General features: G+C 41.7%; 1 protein-coding gene and 1 pseudogene across 2 annotated transcripts in view; one reads left to right on the top strand and one right to left on the bottom strand.

Annotated features, from left to right (window-relative positions):
* The window catches only part of LOC311149310 (formin-binding protein 1-like), a 70,001-nt gene extending 65,500 nt beyond the window's left edge, over positions 1-4,501 (bottom strand). Inside the window, exon 1 of the mRNA XM_084186449.1 lies at positions 4,372-4,501. Coding sequence (XP_084042575.1) covers positions 4,372-4,395 — 24 coding nt within the window. The 5' untranslated portion in view covers positions 4,396-4,501. The remainder of the gene's footprint in view (positions 1-4,371) is intronic.
* A 2,483-nt stretch (positions 4,502-6,984) lies between these two features.
* Positions 6,985-21,157, top strand: LOC311149117 (biotin-dependent 3-methylcrotonyl-coenzyme A carboxylase beta1 subunit-like; annotated as a pseudogene). The gene is made up of 8 exons (XR_014615662.1): positions 6,985-7,156; positions 7,359-7,533; positions 7,633-7,980; positions 8,650-8,806; positions 9,188-9,297; positions 9,428-9,552; positions 12,522-12,603; positions 20,853-21,157. The product of XR_014615662.1 is annotated as a biotin-dependent 3-methylcrotonyl-coenzyme A carboxylase beta1 subunit-like (transcript).
* Positions 21,158-21,683: the final 526 nt, after the last annotated feature.

Genomic DNA, 21,683 nt, shown 5'->3' with positions numbered 1-21,683 from the left:
AAATAGATCACAGAGACAAAATAAATATGCTGGGTCATGGTGAACCACAGCCTCAGTCTTCAATTGATGTGACCAGATCTCAAAAACTTGATAGGATAGAATACCAAATACAGACCAACTACAGCCTACTCATTAGTCATTACCCAGTCTTCATTCACCATGGTTGTTAGTGGAAGGATGCCTTGAAAGCCCCTCTGTGAGGCAGGCTGGCAGCACCCCCAGACTGGCAGGGAGTGAGCTTAGCTCTAATCTTGGCCAGTTGGCCTCACCTGATTTAACCCCATGTTGTCCAGATTAACACTAAGAAGGAAGCCTGGACAAAGGGGTCCACCAGCCAACCCACAAACCATAGGAGGAACTGAGCAACCCAGAATGTGAATCATCTTCTCTAACAAGCTATTACACGTAGGCATAGTCTACATTATTCACAGGACATGGGATTGCCCTATTAGAGATAGATAAATATATAATAAATGTTGTATCGCTGTAAACCAACTGAATATCACAAATTGATGCTGCAGAAATCTGCATTAGGCCTGGAAACATCTGCCAAAAAGTGCCTACTAATCCTATAATGGAGAAGGAGGGGTTCAGGTTGTCAAAAACATGACAGAATCCCAAGGCCAGGATGATGATTCAGGCCAGTCTGGAAGATTAGCATTAATTGAACTGTCTTAAACTGAGCTCTGCTGCTTCTGTGGCTGAGGCTCCCTTCTTAATCACAAAAGAGAAACGGTCTGTCTGATCATTATGACAGATTATGGTTTATTTACCTTTTAAAAAGCAAAGACTCCAAAGACAGTCCAGTATGTCCAGGGCAGGCTTTGACAAGAGGCAAATTATAGGGCCCCAAAATAGAAGAAACTAGGGGATTGAGCACAACTAGCTAGGCTAGTTGTGGTCCTCATACCTTTCTGAAAAGAAAGGTATGAGGACACCATTTCTTTGAGTGTGTGACATAGTAACCTCATGTTGCACTGTTTTATATCAGAGAAATCCCCTGACAGTATCTCTAAAAACATACAGTATGTCAGCTTGTGAAACAAGTCTAGACAAATCAGGTTAAGCAATCATAAACCACAACAAACTCTCTTTCATTAAATATTAGGTCCAATGGCCTGACATGCCTCAGCCAATGAGCTCTACTATTTACCATATAACTGCACAACTAAAGCTCAAACGTGACCAATGGATTTACACTGAAAATCTGTGCAGATTAAGTAAAACAAAAATAAAACAAATGCATGCAATCCAACGCTGCAGGCACTCTGGATATGCAGTAGTGTCGCCACCTATCAAATCCCTGTTTGCTTGTGATTCCTCCTGATACACCTCCTCTCTCGTTGATTGTTTTACCACATTTATTTTGTTTTGTGCTGCGTAATTTACCTGGGCAGGGCAGCATTTCCCCTCAATGTTCCCAGTCTGCCCCTGGGAATGCATGGGAACACATGTTACGTACCAGACCCTCTGTCTCCACGACCCTGTCTACCTCCTCCCTCCACTCTCTCCCTGCTCAACACCTCCCTAAATCATACCTGCTTGCACAACTTCCCTTTATTAAAGACGACATCCACCCTCACATCCACACACTCCCCTACACAATCATGTGATATCACAACCCTCTCTACCTACTGAGGAGAAGGATTTCATGTTGGGTGCTGTGAACTGAATGCAATGCCAGGTCTCAGCTGGGACTCAACATCTGTGTCCTGAATTGAACTCTCTCGAACTCCATCACTCTTCATTGCACAAACGACAAGCCAGACTTTAACCATGATCATAATCATATCCCTCCCTGTTAACAGCTGTTGCAGTCAACAGAACATAAACTAGCCTATAAGACATCTGTTATGAAAAATAATGCTAGAATAACTGTTGATAGCCTGTGATAGCCTGTGTGCTCAGCATGGTAACATTTCGTAGACACACTGCTTCCATTCACAAATCATCTCTAGTCAGTCAGTCTCAGTCAGTTAGCTGGTGGGGGCATGCCGACCCCATGTAATAGGATGTGTTAGTCTCAGGCTTTAAGTCTCAAAGCCATGGATGAATGCCAACATGCCAGGCAGACAGACAGTACTTTGACATGTGAACATAGAAATGTGTAATGCACACACATGGCCTACAGTAACAGTCCATCAGAGCCCAAAATCATGTCAATATGACACCTGTCATTCCTTGACTACAGACAGGCCCAGATGTGTTTTTTTGCATTATTGCATTGCGGTTAGTACGCTTACATGCACACTAATAATTCGATATTAAACTGATTATGGCAGTAGGTTGAGTATGGCATTAGTCATGTAAACACCTTATCTTCTTCAGCGTAAGGTCATAATCTAAGTAAGCATGCAACGATTAAAACACCTGGTTTTCTGAATCTTACGAATTATTAGGACATGTAAACAGCTTAATCGGTGTTCCAGCAGTGTATTTGATCTGCCGCATGTGCCAGCACCAATCAAACTATTATATTAATCTGACTCAATGTGTAGGTAGGAACCAGAAGGCATCAGGGCTAAATTAATTTCATTAATAAAAAGAGACAAGGCAGATGACATCGGTGTTACTGTGCTACAGATGCAAATCAATCTACTGTATGTAACTAGAGATGCCTTTCAGTGAACCAGAGACAGTGGAATAAATAACCCAATCAGGTCTTGAAGGGATTCCTGATAGAGATTTAAGAGTAAAATAATATGGAATGAGCATTCTGAATCAAGTTGGTGCCTGCATGGCACACAGTTAAAATATAAGGGATAAGGGCCTAACACATGCAGCCAGAAAATCAGACAGCAAAGGTTAATGTGTTTACAGCGCAAATTAAAACATTTGAATTGGAGAAGGTTGGGCAAATTAGGCATTTTACAGCATGGTGCAGTAGGTTAGGTTTATGAGACCTTTATCATACAGACATCTCTTGCAATCAAGCAGTAAGATCCTCACAGACTGAGCTGTAGGCTATTGCCGGAATATACATACTTTAGTCTTTTCAGGGCACCGGCATGCTTTAAAGAATGTTAATTTAGCAGTAACGGAATCATTCAGGAAAAACTGTAGCAAATCTACATTTTCTCAGGAATACAGGTTCAAAGTTCATCATACTGAAGTGAACCCATATGAGCCACATCAATCACATGTTGAATAAAGCTTTAACATATTGTTCTCTTCCCTCACACTACATAACAGTGCAGTTATCTCTATCAATGTTAGCTATCAATGTAAATGGTATGAAACAGGCTCATCACTTCCTTGACTAGCAATCATGTTGGCAGCGACACTGCAGTCTTTGCAACTATACATTTTAGAATGATTAGGGGGAGAAACTGCCCCATTGCCCCATTGGTAGGCTACCGGTGGTGACCAAAACGTTTTACGGGCAACACCCATGTAACTGAAATACATGTCATAGGAGTTTAATGTCCCTGCTGACGAATATTTTGATAGGTGAAGATTATGTTCTCAATAACAAAAAAATGTGGAACAGATTTTTGCTGCAGTAACATGTTAGCTAGCTATAGTCACAAAAATAATGTTGACGATTAAACCCCTTGGACAAGCCGGGTGGTGTAGCCAGGGGGCTGGCTGTCAGAGGGCAAGCCAGACCAGACATGACAAAGACGGCACCTGGAATAAGCCCCCCCACACGTCTGTTCAATGGGTGGGTAGTTTATTGTTACGTTATATTTGGGGGAGAAAAAAATGCTTGATTTCCTCAAGTCTACTATTGTTTAACTATTTGACTTGCGCAATCTCCTAGTAGCAAACTGGGACCAATGCTGGTTAAGCAGCTTGAAGAGTCACTCACAAAGACCCAGCGAGGAAACAGAGCCATAAAATAACTCGAGCTTTAAAACCAAGTTAAACGAAATGTGTACGTGTATTGTTTTCTGCTGGTAGCCATCAGATCCATAAAAGCATTGAGCGAGAAAACAGTACAGGAGGTTGCTTGCTAGCTACCGGTGTTACCCTCCTGTCTCCACCTTTTTGGGGGGATTGCTAACGTTAGCTAGCTAGTTAGTCTGTATGTGAACTAAGAGACAGGGTGTGATAGACGTCCTATTCAACTGCTAAACATAAATCAATAACTGATTAATCAAGCCAGATACAGTGTTATGATAACAAGTACTAGACAAAGATAAGCAAATTATTATCTTTGCTTGGCGGACATTTCTACACGCCTTGCCTATTGTTTACCGTCTCTACTATGGTAAAGGCGCTTGTCTGTCAGGCTTAGCTGGCTAGCAGCTTACACAATGCTAAGGTAACCGAGCACCTTCATCGAATTCGTGCTAAGTTGTGGCAAGCGTGTTATCCACACAAGAACAAAGAAGAGAGCGAAATGGTTTATACCAATAGCAAACTTACCCAAAGCTCCGTTCCCCAAGTCATTGTGGACTCCCTGGTTGCTAAACCCCCAGATTGTCAGTGTATTCCCCCCTCAAAACTCGCCAATGTTGCGATTCCCAATCGTCTGCAGTCGTCTGTGGTGTACACTCCTTGCTCACTCCTGAGGAGCTGTCTAAATTCAGCTCTGGCGAAGGAAGTTGGGATCTAGGATACAGAGAAACGGGAGGTTCAGGTTCTCCAATAAAATGTCCAATGCATGCATGTTATTCCTTATTATTTAGTAATCAAGAAAACAGTTTAAACACATAAAATAATTAAATGAGCTATTCTAGAACTATGCTGATGAGACGATCCTCTGCACACTATTTTTGAAATTCCCAAAATTTGGTGCGAAGGGAAGACTTTCTGAATAAATTGTATCCTCAACCGATTAATTTTGTTGAAATATTCATATTAGCTGCGGACATATTCATAATAGCTGCTATTGACCATTTGATCAGTTGTCAAAACAATCACTTGGATGATTTGGTTGGAATAAATTGGCCTCAAAAGTTATCCACAGTAAGTCATTAACCTTTCATTTATTTAACTCTTACTGTTGAATACAATGAATTTATAAATATACATTTAGTGGGCAATGTTAGGGGACTAATGTTACCTTTTTTTAATGAATTGCACCGACACTTATCAGTTCTGCGATTGACAATCATGCTTAATCTGTTTTATTGATTAGTAAATGGCGCCATTTAGTGGTATGTATGGGGTATAGGCCAACCAGATAGGAGCATTGAGGGATCATTTTGTTTCTGTCAAGACGTTAGTTCGTGTAACACCTATAAGCAAAGTTATTTTATGGGAGTAAACTATATTAGACGTAAACATATTTTACGCAGCTAAACAGTCATCTATAGATAACTATCAATGTAAGTAGCTACTTTGGTGCACATAGTCCAAATGATTTGTCATATTGCTAAAAGTATGTCTGTGTACTGTAAACATAATTGCTACCAAGCTAGATGACTGCTGCTAGTTAGCTCTCGAAAACGTTAGGTATTCTACCTTCTCCCGCTATGAGTGCCTTCATTCAACGAACTACACTTCCAGAGTTACGCTTACACACAGGTGTTATGCGCATGGTAGAGAGCTAATTAGCACAGGTGATTGTCTCTTGTCTTAACCAAACAAGCGCTGTAACATGGAAATATGGCCATTTGAGAACACTAACACTAAACAAGGTGTGTATCAGAGGAAGCTGGTCAGAGGAGTTATAGGAGGACAGGCTCATTGTAATGGCTGGAATGGAATACATGTAATTGTAATTTCTAAATGTTTGATACCATTCCGTTAATTCCATTCCAGCCATTACAATGAGCCTGTCCTCCTATAGCGCCTCCCACCAGCCTCCTCTGGTGTGTATCAATTTAACCTATATTTTTTAAATTTTTTATTATTTCTTGCTGATATGAAAGGGAAGGTCTTATGCTTCCATAACCATACTGCAAGCGATGCGTGTTAATGTTCAGATTGAGTGTCGGGGCTCTTAACAAAACACCCCCCTACAGAAGACACCTTCGTCCAATGACTCTTATTTATAATGTAATGGAACTGAGAGTCATGATCAAGGGCTAGCTAGCTAGCTTAGTTCACAACAGCCAAAATACAGTGATGACCTTGGCATACTTAGGTGACATACATAGCTCTGTGTGTTAGATTGTAACAAAATAGTCTGCTAGCTACAATGTTTTTTTTGTTGTTGCTACAATTGTCAACAAACCAGAAATAATGGGGAGTGTTGTCAATCAATTAGCTAGATATCTCATTAAAACATTCTCTAACAAACATGTCATCCATTCATTGCTTTTCAGGGGTTTGAGGATCAAAGGCAGACTACGTCCTATTTATAGCTCATCTCAGTCAACTCCATGGAACGTTGACCCATGCAATCCTAGCATGCCCAGGTGTCCAGAACACACTCAAAGATATCAGCAGGCAACCTATGGTAACCTTTGGCACACATTCTCTCAGGCCGAGCTAAGCAGCAGCCAGTGTCAGCCTACTTGATGAGCACCAGTGTGCGCAGAAGGCGATTGCCAAGTGCCTTTCTAGTTTTAGATGACGCCCTCCAGCCAATTCACAATGATGTATTCAAGGCAGAGGAGGCTGGTGGGAGGAGCTATAGGAGGACATGCTCATTGTAATGACTGGAATGAAAACATATGGAAACCACATGTTTGACTCTGTTCCATTTATTCCATTCCATCCATTACTGTGGTCGTCTGTAGCTCAATTGGTAGAGCATGGCGCTTGTAACGCCAGGGTAGTGGGTTCGATCCCCGGGACCACCCATACGTAAAAATGTATGCGCACATGACTGTAAGTCGCTTTGTATAAAAGCGTCTGCTAAATGGCATATTATATTATTATTATTATATTACAATGAGTCCATCCTCCTATAGCTCCTCCCACCAGCCTCTACTGATTCCATGCTAACCTACCAAACAGCCGAAACAACAAAGGTAGGTAGAAACTCCATACAACTCAGCAATCTCAGTGTATCAACTAGTTTTCCATTTCAGCTGTATAGCAACAGCCTTCTGACTATGGTGGCCCTTGCAGGTATATTGAATATTTAAAGAAGTGGGTGGAGAGAATGCAGTAAAGAGGCACACCCAGAGAAACAAGAAGATGTTGGTTACGGCCCGTCTTCGCATGCTGTTAGACGACGGATACTACCTTGAGCTGTCTCCCTTCGCTGGAATGGGCCTGCCCTATGGAGACATCCCCTCAGCAGGCTGTGTAACAGGTAGAGAGGGTGCTCTGCTCTGTCAGTGATGGATGCTATTAATGCATGCCTATCACTCATGTAAATGTCCAACCTCAAATTTGGCAGCAAGGGAAATGTCTTGGTGCAGTGCATTGTAATAATGAAATATGTATAAGTAAGAATAGGTGTTATACTCGTCATAATGACTTTTCACTTCATTGGGCACTCTCCACTGTTGCAGGCATAGGTCAAATCAACGGGCTGTGGTGTGTGTTTATTGCTAATGATGTCACTGTGAGTGGTGGTACAGCCTACCCCATCACTGTCAAGAAGCAGCTCAGAGCCCAGGATGTGGCCATCCAGAACCGGCTGCCCTGTGTATACCTGGTGGATAGTGGAGGTGATTCCCTCTTCAGGTATGAACTGGAATCACTGAGACCAATACAAATAATGAATGACTCATATCAAGATACAACAGAACACTAATACTACTGATGAAATTATTTCATTGACAGTCTGAGATCTTCCCTGATAAAAACCAAGGAGGACGTACTTTCTACAGTGAAGCCATCATGTCTGCCATGTCTCAATTCCTCTAGGTGTCAGTGGTTTGTGGTTCATGTACAGCCGGCGGTGCATACATCCCCACTATGGCAGAAGAGACAGTGATGGTACACTGGATCAGGACGATATTTCGGGGGGCAGATCTCCCTTGGTGAAAGGGGCCACAGGGGAAGATGTGTCCCCAGTCTGGGTGGGGCCACGCTGGATGTCAAACTGGTCAGCTCAACATGCGCACACACACAGGAATTAAAGGCTCAATATGGAACAACCCTTGTGACTGGTTTTGCCTCAATTCACAGGTAAGAGCTGTTGATTGTGTGAAGCATTTACCTATCCTCCTACAAGATGCCGTCTAGACTTTTTCTTAAAGGTCAGACTTTTACAACTAACTTCATTATATTTTCATGCAGTCTTTCATTGCTTCATAAAGTACATGCATATTGGAACCTCTTAAAACCTCTATGTTCAGATAATATATGAATTACATGACACATTTTTGAAGCAGAATATTGAACGAAAGAGCGTCAGCAGATTAACGTTTAACCCTGTTAATTTGCAAATCAGATTAGTGTGTTCTGACCAATCATATCTTTACTTACCAAAACAAGAGCCAGATTAAGATGGGCAATCTTTTTTAATGAGAATGGAGAACACAAGGCAAAAGAAGGAAAATAAGTCTCTTCAGCCAGCTTTCATCTGCTTTTACAAAGAGCTTCTCTGAGAGCGGCTCGTTGCCATGGCAGCTGAATATTCTAGATGCAGAGGGTATTGCAATCTTGATCAGGTGCTGGCGCTCAAACAATTGATCAGGATAACAGAAATTACTTGATGAAAAAAGTAATAAATCATGACAAAAAGTTTGCTTTTGTTTGCATTCTTAAAAACTCCACTAAAAGTATTTTTTTTTTATTATGAAGGCAATACGTTTTATTCAAGTGTAATTGCCTGACTTGTATGTTTTTCTTCAGGCATCAGGTTGGCAATGTGGCGAGCAATGGGGAGCTAACGCACAACGCATCATTGAAAGGCAGCCACTCTGTCCAGCTGTGTGACCAGCGAGACATTCCCCTGATATTTCTACAGAACACCGTCCCAACGCCAGAGCTGACCCTTTCCCTAACCCAGGTATGGCACTGCAGGCAACCCTGAGCACTCACCACATAATAAAACAGCACTTTGTTATGAAGCACAAAAACTGGTGAAGAGGAGCACAGAGAGGCATCTCAACATGCCTTTGTAAACACACATACACTCCTGTGGAACTCAGCCAGCTCTGTTATATAGCACTATGATTAGAATCCGGTCTTGAATTCAAAACAGCCATGTCATCAGAATGTTTCATTAGCTGTTATTTAACATTTTAGTCATTTAGCAGACACTGTTATGCGCTCAGTTCTCACACTCGTTCTTAAACATGGTTGTGGAATTTCATGTCAGTGTCTTAAAAAGGTTATGCTGGTGTTACTCATGGAACAGATCTGTGAGTATTTATCCTCTCTCCTGTAGGCAGAGACCAACAGACTAACGGCTCAGGGTTCAATGATGTCTGCTGTGTCTCTGTTCCAAAAATCACAGTCGTCATTGGGGGATACCATGGCCCTGACAGTTATGCTATGGTTTGTACAATAATGCCAGCAGTAGTCACTGTATTAAAATCTGCCTAGTGTCTACACATCAATTCCTTAATATATTTAAAATACTAACTGAACTGGTCCCTCTCTTTTGTGTGTGGTTTTCTTTATCTAGTGTGGCAGGTCCTTTGACCCAAAATTCCTATTCCCATGGCCTAATGCCAGAGTATCCCTGTTAACCCCTGGTCAATCTGCAGCTCTGGCACAAGAGGAGGAGGACATTGAGAAGATCAATAAGAGGTAAGACACCCATAGTACTGTATTTCATACAGGAATATTATGAATATTTGATTTGTGTGGTTGTAAATGTCTGAATGTTTGTTAATTACACTTCTGGAAATTGGCCTACAGTGAGGGAAAAAAGTATTTGATCCCCTGCTGATTTTGTACGTTTGCCCACTGACAAAGACATGATCAGTCTATAATTTTAATGGTAGGTTTATTTGAACAATGAGAGACAGAATAGCAACAAAAAAATCCAGAAAAACGCATGTCAAAAATGTTATCAATTGATTTGCATTTTAATGAGGGAAATAAGTATTTGACCCCTCTGCAAAACATGACTTAGTACTTGGTGGCAAAACCCTTGTTGGCAATCACAGAGGTCAGACATTTCTTGTAGTTGGCCACCAGGTTTGCACACATCTCAGGAGGGATTTTGTCCCACTCCTCTTTGCAGATCTTCTCCAAGTCATTAAGGTTTCGAGGCTGACGTTTGGCAACTCGAACCTTCAGCTACCTCCACAGATGTTCTATGGGATTAAGGTCTGGAGACTGGCTAGGCCACTCCAGGACCTTAATGTGCTTCTTCTTGAGCCACTCCTTTGTTGCCTTGGCTGTGTGTTTTGGGTCATTGTGATGCTGGAATACCCATCCACGACCCATTTTCAATGCCCTGGCTGAGGGAAGGAGGTTCTCACCCAAGATTTGACGGTACATGGCCCCGTCCATCATCCCTTAGATGCGGTGTAGTTGTCCTGTCCCATTAGCAGAAAAACACCCCCAAAGCATAATGTTTCCACCTCCATGTTTGACGGTGGGGATGGTGTTCTTGGGGTCATAGACAGCATTCCTCTTCCTCCAAACATGGCGAGTTGAATTGATGCCAAAGAGCTCGATTTTGGTCTCATCTGACCACAACACTTTCACCCAGTTCTCCTCTGAATCATTCAGATGTTCATTGGCAAACTTCAGACGGGCCTGTATATGTGCTTTCTTGAGCAGGGGGACCTTGCGGGCGCTGCAGGATTTTAGTCCTTCACGCCGTAGTGTGTTACCAATTGTTTTCTTGGTGACTATGGTCCCAGCTGCCTTGAGATCATTGACAAGATCCTCCCGTGTAGTTCTGGGCTGATTCCTCACCGTTCTCATGATTATTGCAACACCACGAGGTGAGATCTTGCATGGAGCCCCAGGCCGAGGGAGATTGACAGTTATTTTGTGTTTCTTCCATTTGCGAATAATCGCACCAACTGTTGTCATCCTTCTCACCAAACTGCTTGGCGATGGTCTTGTAGCCCATTCCAGCCTTGTGTAGGTCTACAATCTTGTCCCTGACATCCTTGGAGAGCTCTTTGGTCTTGGCCATGGTGGAGAGTTTGGAATCTGATTGATTGATTGCTTCTGTGGACAGGTGTCTTTTATACAGGTAACAAACTGAGATTAGGAGCACTCCCTTTAAGAGTGTGCTCCTAATCTCAGCTCGTTACCTGTATAAAGACACCTGGGAGCCAGAAATCTTTCTGATTGAGAGGGGGTCAAATACTTATTTCCCTCATTAAAATGCAAATCAATTTATAACATTTTTGACATGCGTTTTTCTGGATTTTTGTTGTTGTTATTCTGTCTCTCACTGTTCAAATAAACCTACCATTAAAATTATAGACTGATAATTTCTTTGTCAGTGGACAAACGTACAAAATCAGCAGGGGATCAAATACTTTTTTCCCTCACTGTATATAGTTAGGGCTACATTGAAATGTTTCTTACAGAAGACATTTGGAAGGCATACACATAACCATGGTAGCAATTAAAAGGGAACCGTTTGGAGATTATGGGGAAATTATTAGATGAAAGGTGAAGACACAACAGTTCACCTGACACAAGACGGAATCCAAACATTACACTGTTGATTTTATGTGCATTTTACATTTACTGTACTTTTCACCACATTTGTTGATAACGAAATCTGAAAATACTCTGGATACATTCAGTAACATGATCATAATATTATTGTAAAATATGGGGTAGTCACAAAATAAAACAAATAAATGACAAGGGTTTGAGTGAGAGGTCTAACTGGTGTCTCCAAGTGGCTACACACCTTTCCAATATGTACACAGTTCCTAAGTCATTTCAAGGCACTTTTATGACTCAAAAGAAGAGTCTTCAACTATAGGGTGCTTTTTTGAGCTCTCCTAGCTGTGCCATTGAGGAATTAGAACAAAAAGACTTGCACCTGCATCCCTGTCTTTACACAATTACCTGTTGTTTATGCAATCAAAAAACGGTCCATTATATATCACTATCTGGGTCAGGTGGGAATCATTTGAAAGGTTGTTATATTGCCAACATGACTAGCTAAATTATAAAATACGATCTTAGTGTTAGGCTTTCACAAAGCAATTCAGAGAAACAGATCATAATTTTGGTACGCATAGAATGGAGTCATGCATGCATTCAGATGCGTGGTCCACAGGACATTTTCTTTACAATACAACAAAGATAGGCTCATTCTGTTTAGGACAACCCAGGGTATAACGCAATGTCATTTTATAACTGTACATCAAACATAGTGATCATAAATGTTGACACTGTATGTAACATTAGTTTTATTATATGGAAATGTGAAGTGCGCATTTGGACTGGGTTTGACTTGCTTGTATGACAAAGCGGTATTTATTATAATCTTCATCCTTTCAAAATACATAGGCCTCGTAATTTACAGCAGTTCCCCCATGCAACAAAACATTTGCTAAAGTTTCCCAATTAGCGGGAGGGATGGGGGCAGCTTCTTGCGGCGCTCAAGTTCAGAATGGCTGTCAGTCAAAACCCAATTAGAGCTGTGAAGCGCTGAGCCAGAGCTCTGACGTCATGTATAGCATGTTACTGTGCAGCCACTGCGGTCCAATCAGTGTCCAAATCTGCCATTTTCAACCCGTATAATGGTTACGAGTGTAAAGGACTACCAGGAGTATTTATCCTTTTAGGTTGGAGAAGGAGAGTTCTGCGTTCTTCTCGTCTGGCAGACTCTGGGATGATGGAGTGATTCTTCCCCAGGACACGTGGAAGGTAAATCTCTGAGAATCATACCTGACACTTATATAGGTTCACAGAGTCCTGGCTGGAAGCAGCTGTTGAGGTTTTCCATGGAAATACCAAAACACTTACATAATGGCATAGTTTAGTTGGCTCTGGCCGTCACAAGACGTTATGTTGGTTAGGATTTGCCTTTTAAAAGATACAGGATTAATGAATGCTACTTAGTATTTTTTCATTAATAACCTGTTAAGTGAATTATTTAACAAACTATTTTAGTGTCTCTGTGCGTCTCCCAAAAGGTTGTAAGTCTTTTGGGATTTAAGTAACGGCCAGAGTCCCGGTCTGCATGGTCAGAGATATTTATTCATTGAGAATTCTGCCATCACAATTTCAGAGTCCATCTTTTATACTCATACGTCATGCAAAAAGAAATCCCTTCCCTCTGTAGGCGGGCTGTAGTTTTCCACTCTAAAACTGCTCTACTGACCTTCAGTTCACACACACACACATATACACACATGCATACACACATACATACACACACACACACACATATCCTACTCCCTGCTTTACTCAGTTATTGCCGTTCTCACAATATTCTGCACCATGTTTTCATAACAGTTTCTCCCCTCCCTAAATTGGGAGGCCTCTTTATCTTAGTTTCTCAGTTGTCTTTGTTGTCTGGCCTGACTCTTACTCACATTGCTAAATAGTGGCTCAATGCCATAGCCTTTACTGGTCCTACACTCACACATTATACACAGTTTCAGGGTGTAATAATTAGTCATTAATAATTAATCTATCAATTCCACCCTTTGACTAAATATTACACACATACAAAATATATGTTGTTATAGAAATGAATCACACTCATTGAAGTATATAAGTTGGTTTGCATATTAAAACATTACAGGTTCATCAGGGTTACCCCATGATTAAAAGCATAACGTTACTTTTTAGCAATGGTAACTAGTACATCATACTTAAAACGAGACTTTAATACACAAAAGATCATTACAATAACTTTTAAACTAGAGATTTATAGTTCTAGGAAAACATCCAGTCCCAAATTATCTGGATCGTCGTCGTCCTCCACCAAGCCTGGTAGGTCATATCCTTCAGTCGGAGTCCGGGATTGGGCCGTATCTCACCATCTGTTGGGAAACCGCCTTGCTCACCAACCCTCAGACACAGGGAATAAGACAACATCCACAAAGAACAAGTATACCCATAGAAGCTATAACTTCACCCAGAATAGTTACAACAATAGTTTTCCATTTACCAAATATGTTATCAAACTAACCGTTTAGGGAGCTATCAATACCAGAGTTCTCAGCCAGTTCATTCGCCAGCGTGGTGAGTCCCTGAAGCGCTTTGGTCACGGACCCGTCCGGTGCTGTATTGTTTGGGGATGAAAGTACAGCACATAGATCCAAACAGAACACAAACCCCGTCCCGCTCAGCCAAAAGCATATCTAAAGCTATTCTATTCTGCCATGTCATTAAGCTAGTTGCCGCTGTCTGCTCAGCTAATCCCTTTATTGCATCACAAATGTGGTTTATAAATCTTTGCTGGTTATAGTAAACATAATTCATCCAATCTAAGTTTTTATTAATTGTTGACCACCAGAAAATACTTGATTCAAACCCAGCTGCGATCTGATTCCTAGCTTTGAATTGTTCTGGAACCCCTCGAGGTACTCCTATCCCATCAATATATATATCCTTTCATCAAAGGATCCCGGGAGGAGGTTCTACTTTCTACGTGACAACTCACCAGTCTCTGACACGTTTGATTGTTTGCGTATGTAGGTGAGTTCACAATCAGTTATCACCACACAACCATCAGATGTCAGCACGGGCCTGGTTTTGGTTCCTAAAATCCTCTGGCTGCAACAAAGAGGAGAGATTAGTCATGGTCTCTTTTAGTTGTGATATTCTCTGTGTGGGAGCAGGAGCTAAGATGCCTTACCCTGTATCCTATCTTATTAGTCATAGAAAAACAATAAGAATCCCCTGTGACTTCAAACTGAGGCAACCCAGGTCGGGATGACTTTGTTTATCGGGGGAAACAGATAGTGCAAGTTACCATAAGACTCTTTCACCACATTCCCAGGTGGCTTGCATAAAGGATAAACCTTACAGAGAGTCAAAGCCTGTCAAGGGGAACGGAGTAGTTGTTAACCTTGGTTTGGCTGTCCTACAGGCATAACAGTCCTCTTTAGACCATATACTGAATCCATTCCAACCACAGGTTAAAATCTATCTACTCCATCTCCATCTGTACTACTTCATTCAGGTCTATAGTTTGCACTGTCTCACTACCTCCCTCAGAGAGGTTTACTCTATAGGGTGCCCCAGTTGAAGAGGATAACTCACCTGTCAGGTCTGTAATCTGTTTTAGCATAATTCAGACTTTCAGACAGTACCTACCCTCATATGGGTCGCACTGCCATTTCTGATAATTCCCTACTTTCACAATACTCCACCTGTCCCTAAACTGTGTAGGGAGATTGGTGATGTCCTTCCCTAAAGTCCCTAGTATTTCCCCTTTCCCTACATCTAGCTGTCTCCTATGCCTTTTCAACTTGTGTTAGGTTAACTACCACTTCTGGCTGAAACAGGAGGGTCCGTGTGTGTTAGGACTATGGCCCCCACAATCAGACAGCTACCTACCGTCGGGAGACCTGTGAATCCCCACCCTCGGCCTGAGAACATGTCAGATGCCAGAGGCCAACCCATTGCTTTACCTTCTATCGAACTCACACAGGGATGATCAGACAGGGTAAGGGAATCTTCGTTAAGGAGCCAACCCCCGAGCCCTAGTGGTGATCGGATCTTTCTCCTAACTCTGTGTTTGTTCGTCAGGTGTAGCTGGTTTTACCTTTTTACAGTGTGTGACATGCACCCAGATGGATCTCTCAGCTATTCTGCTGGCAAAGGCAGTACTTGGTAGGGCCCTTCCCGCCAGGCCTGCTTCAGTCTCCTGGTTAGATAGAGTGGGTCACCTTCTCCTTTAATTCACCTGTGGGGGCACAAAACCTCTGACATACAGGTGTGGTTAATAAACGACCTTCTCACGTGTTCTGCTAGGGTGCTCTCTAGTTCTATGTCTGCCTGTCTGGTCCTGCCAACTGTGGCATTCTGTAAGGTCTTCCAAACACTTTCTCAAAGGGGGATAACCCATCTTTATCTGGGGTTACTCTAAATTTCTTCCCTTCACTCCGTGATAACTCTATAAAATCCATTTCCAATTGCTGGAAAGGGTATTTAGCCGGAGGATACTCACCCTGAGGTGCCCTTTGTCTGCCCTGGTGATTATTTTGAGCACAGATAACACATCTTTTTTTTTTAATAATTAGTAATCCCATGTGCAACAAAGTGTTGTCTAATCTGTTCTACCATCCATCCCTCCTTTTGACACATGTCACTGCCCATGTGTCAATATTATCACCTACCTAACAATCACTTAGGTAATATTGGTAATTTATCATCCAATTGCCATCCCTTATTTTTATTTATTGGTAAAATAAACTATCTTAAAGTCCTCCTCTCATGCCTTTAGAATTTACCAGTGTGGATGATTAATTAACACCAGAAAGTTAAAACAGAGTTCAGAGGCAATTGAAATTCCATCCCATAGTATACCAAACATTACCATTATTCTAAATATTTAATAAATGTTACTTATCCCAAGTGTTCATTAATCCTCATGACATTCATTCTCATAAGAAATCATATATACCCCAAACTCAGCAAAAACCTAAAAAACTCCATAAAATTCACTGTGTGCTCCTCTAAGACCTATCACCCTTGACCTGCTGAAAACCCCCCAAAATTGAAACATCATACTAGGTGTGTTGTTTTTTATTTGAAAACCCCAATTAAAAAACAACAACCAAACAGCCAGGTCATGAGGACTCCTGATTTCTCTCTTCCCCTTCTGCCTACAGTTTCTTAACTGGTGCCCTTTCCTTGCACAGTAACTACACGGTTCCTCACATTCTCTAGCAAAATGTCCCGTTTTGTCACAATTGTAACACTTCCACTCACTCCTGTCTCCACTATTACCATTTCCTTCTTGTCTGTCTTTGCTACCGTAACCTCTCTTCTCTACTAGCTATTGACTAATAGTCTCACTGTCTCTAATTCAACACAAAACCCCATCATCCAATGTACTCCCAGCAGAACTGAAAAAAACAAAACAGACTGTGATTTCCAGGACACTGCACCTTTGTTTCTGGCCTCACTATCTCCCCGGGAATTGGCCCTCCCTCAAGGTCCCTCCCAATCTGCTCTTGGTAAACTGCAAACCTTGTATTGCTTCTGGTTACATAGGGTATTGCTTCTGATATGGCCTATGATTAGATTTGGGTATCACCTGTACTGGAATTACCCCTTTTATTAATCCTACGTCTGCTGGACCCCGGGACCACAAATGCTCTGGAACTTCTTTTAAGTCTGACTCCTGTTGTTCTGTCAACAGGTATTCCTCTCCTCAGCATCTGCTATTCTCATCTAAATGTACTATCTGTGGATGGGCTGTGTTGATCGCCACTCACAATATTGACCCAATCAGTGATCCTCTTACCCTTGGATACCCACTGGCCCATGTCTTTCCAGTCCTCTGCTGGCTCCTTTGCTAGGGACACATGTGGGCTCCATCTTTCCCTGAACAGTCTCTGACTTTGGGGCCCTATTTCCACCTCCACTACTGCGTGGGTGTTGTCATAGTGAAACCATTTCAAGGCTATAGTCCTTTCTGTGGTTTTAAATAATGCTTTCTCATAGATTGCATCTGGACCTGGGTGTTTGTTATACCAGAGAGTACAGTGTAGGTCATCGGGGGACATTTTAGTGGGGCCTGGTACTACATCATCAGCAAGTTCCATCAAGGTTCGGGGAATATCAGTTATTCCCACCCTAAACAAATCTTGCCTATCCCAATAACATGGCTCCCCTTCCCCACAGACCACCATATTGTCTCTGACTATGTGTACTTTCATTCCCCTCTCAGCGGAAATGACAGCCACATTCAATTTAGTCATTACATCACGTCCTAGTAAATTTACCCGACACAGCTTAGATATCAGGATGGGTATGGTTGCCTCATCCTGATTGGTCATGTTTTAGGGTTATTGGGGCTGATAACCTTTCAATAAATTGATGACCAGAGGCAGATCGCACTATGATTTTCTCCCCATCAATCCTGACTCCATCTGGCTTGTCTGTTGCACAGGTTGCTGTCCTGCAGGCTCCCGTATCACAAAGGAATTTAATTTTCATACCCATTACTGTCAATGTCAAATAAGGTTTCTGTTCCTGTTGAAGTGCTAAGTCAATAGTAGCCAATTCAAACACCTCACAATTTGGATCAAAGGGTTCCTTAGTCTTCCCCCCACTAGAGTCTACTATTTCTCCCTCAAGGACTAGTCATGCCTTATCTTCCTCTTCCTCACGCTCAAAGCTGGGGGATGGACTTCTCTCTCCCTCTCTTCTCTCTTTTCTCTCTTTTCTCTCCTGTCTGACTTTCTCTGCCCTTGTCTGGTACTCCTCTACCTCTGGCTCTTCCTCACCTTCATCTTCCCTTCCTCCTCCAGCCCCTTCTTCCTCATAGGGAGGTGGGGCCGGTTGGGGGCAACATTATTCCCCTGCACTCTCCTTCTCCTCCCTACGTATTCATCATCTGGATTTTCTCTCCATGCCTGGTCTGCCAAGTTTGGATATAACCTTTCTGCCCTCTGCTCTGGGGGAGGCACGGAGACCTCAACCTTCACTTCTCTTTCCCTCTCACTCACTTCTCTTTTCTTCCTGCCTTATCTCCTCTCTCTCCTAAGTTTCTAGTTCTACCCGCCATCTCTCCCAGAGTGGCAATTAGTTACTCTGCATCTTCCTCTTCTTTCTTGGCTCTGTCCTGTCTGTTATTCTGCTCATGATGGATTGCATGTCTCTCTGAGGCTATTACACAATTCAGTTATTTTCCCAACATACTCTCCGTAATCGGCCCATGGCAAAAGTGTCCTCTGGGCATCCCCTGAAACCCACTGCCCTCTAACGGCAGCCCAAACCTTACTATTCCTGTTTTGGGGTGGGTCATTCCTTCTACCGCTCTGGCCACGTCCTCTGTGTTCATGGCCTGTCTGCTAAATGGCATATTATTATTATTACTGTATACATCTAAGGTTGCTGGGGCCCCTTTCATTCCCCGCCAATAGATTAGGTAAGGCTATCAGTGGGTACTGGCCCCCTCCTACTCTCTCTCTCTCTCACTGCTTATTTCTCCTTTACACACCTTATGTATCTGTTTAAGCATGGATTCGAGTTTATCTGCGTCTAGACGTCACTCAAAACCATACCTCTCCCTCCACCTGGTTACATAATGGACATTTCTTCTATCCCTGGATTCCATTTTAATTACATCAAGTATTTCTCGTCCCCAGTAAATTCTGGGACCTCTTGTGAGGATTTGCCCCCCCCATGGTTGGTACTGTTAAAAATCCCTTAGCCACCTCTTCTATATAACAAGTCAATTTAACAAGTAATTCAAAATAGCTTCACACAACAACACCTTGAATCACCCCTTCCTGTATATGTAATCTTGACTAGTCCCCCAGAATTATCTCATACTTTTACAGAGGGATTGATCCCCACAATGTAATCTTGATAATTCCTGACAGTCTCATACAACAGGAATGGGTTCTCCCTCCTCTATACAACCACCTCTCCCTGTATATGTAGTCTTGACTAGTCCCCCAGAATTATCTCATACTTTTACAGAGGGATTGATCCCCACAATGTAATCTTGATAATTCCTGACAGTCTCATACAACAGGAATGGGTTCTCCCTCCTCTATACAACCACCTGGAATTATTCATGTGACTTTTGAGCAAACATTAGGTCTCACACGTATACAACCTTACATGATTATTGGTGTTGTATCGGTAACCTGGAGTTTATAAGGCTCCAGAACGGATAGAGTTACAGCAAAATCTACAGTTGTTTGTGACTTTTGACTTAACTAATATTCTATTTCTCACACATGCTATTTTAATTCCTTCTGGTGTACTTTTTGTATTTGTTTAACCCGGATTATTTGTTGACTGCTCAATAATCTCTTACAGGTTACATCCCATAGGTGTACTTTTAATAGTTCCTTCTATTTCAACACCGGGTAGTTTCTTTTGGTAATGGCCTATTACCGTGAATCATTACGGACCCACCACCAGGTTGACTAGTCCCCCAGAATTATCTCATACTTTACGGAGGAGTCTATCCTCACAATGTAATCTTGATAATTCCTGACAGTCAACCCCACATTTCACTTAAAATGGCTACGCATTGATCAATTTGCTACTTTTCAATATTTTAGCAAGTCCTCAAATCAATTTCACCAAGTTAATGAATAAAGACTACTGACCTTATCCTTGCAGCCGAGATTCAATGTAGGTTTGGATTCCGTCACCGTCTCTGTCATTAATCAGGTGTCCTCTGGCCTGTTTTAACCCTTAATGTCAAAGGGCAGGACTTTCTATTTACGAATGTATCATTCGCCCGTCGACGGTTTTCAGAGTTACCTGGAATGACAGAAACAGGGTATTGGAGTCCGGCTCAGAAGGACCAAGCTGTTAAGTGAATTATTTAACAAACTATTTTAGTGTCTCTGTGCGTCTCCCAAAAGGTTGTAAGTCTTTTGGGATTTAAGTAACGGCCAGAGTCCCGGTCTGCATGGTCAGAGATATTTATTCATTGAGAATTCTGCCATCACAATTTCAGAGTCCATCTTTTATACTCATACGTCATACAAAAAGAAATCCCTTCCCTCTGTAGGCGGGCTGTAGTTTTCCACTCTAAAACTGCTCTACTGACCTTCAGTTCACACACACACACATATACACACATGCATACACACATACATACACACACACACACATATCCTACTCCCTGCTTTACTCAGTTATTGCCGTTCTCACAATATTCTGCACCATGTTTTCATAACAGTTTCTCCCCTCCCTAAATTGGGAGGCCTCTTTATCTTAGTTTCTCAGTTGTCTTTGTTGTCTGGCCTGACTCTTACTCACATTGCTAAATAGTGGCTCAATGCCATAGCCTTTACTGGTCCTACACTCACACATTATACACAGTTTCAGGGTGTAATAATTAGTCATTAATAATTAATCTATCATAACCTACCTAGTGTTGCAAATAATTTCGTAGTGGAAATCGTAATCAGTTTGCACATGCCTATTACATGTTTTTTTTTTTTTCCCTTTCTCCTCAGGTTTTGAGTGATAGTCTGAAAATCAAACAACAGGAATACCAGCTCTCCAAAAACAAACTAAGGACTCCATTACTCTGAATGTGAAACTGCCTCACTGGTTTTTATTTTAAACAATTGCCTTTATCAGAAAAAGTATCATGTTAAATCTTTTTGACAAAACACCTTTTATAGGAGGAACTAATTACCATAACTGATGTACTGATCAGAGGAGAAAAAATTAACATTTGAGATTTGTAATGTAATAACACTATCAATGCAAATTTGTTTATTTGTATAAAAGTAGCAGAACACATTTGTAAATACAACTTGAAACATGTACCATAGAAATCTCAAATAAGTTGTGTGTCTTAATTCTTACTATGCTGTGCATACATTACATGGTTCCATTATAGCTAATGAGCACTAGGCCTCTAGGTCAGAGAGTGCAACACAGTTCAGGGTCACGGTTAAGACATTCATTACTATGTGGACTTTGAAACTAAGCAAATGAACAGGCTACATGATCACACAGTACATACATATTCCATAGGCAACACCAGCGATGCCTCAACAAATAGATACTCAAATGATATACAGTGTATTGTTGAAAGTATTCAGACCCCTTGACTTTTTCCACATTTTGTTATGATACAGCCTTATTCTACAATTTTTTAATTGTTTCCCCCCCAATCAATCTACACACAATACCCCATAATGACAAAGCAAAAACAGATGTATACATTTTTGCACAAATAAACTGAAAAATCAGTTTTACATAAGTATTCAGACCCTTTACTCAGTACTTTGTTGAAGCACCTTTGGCAGCGATTACAGCCTCGAGTCTTCTTGGGT

This window comes from Coregonus lavaretus (genome assembly GCF_964263955.1).
Source record: "Coregonus lavaretus genome assembly, chromosome: 21".
Classification (NCBI taxonomy): Eukaryota; Metazoa; Chordata; class Actinopteri; order Salmoniformes; family Salmonidae; genus Coregonus; species Coregonus lavaretus.
Note: the sequence above shows the minus strand (reverse complement) of the source record. Positions and strands in the feature narration are given on the sequence as shown.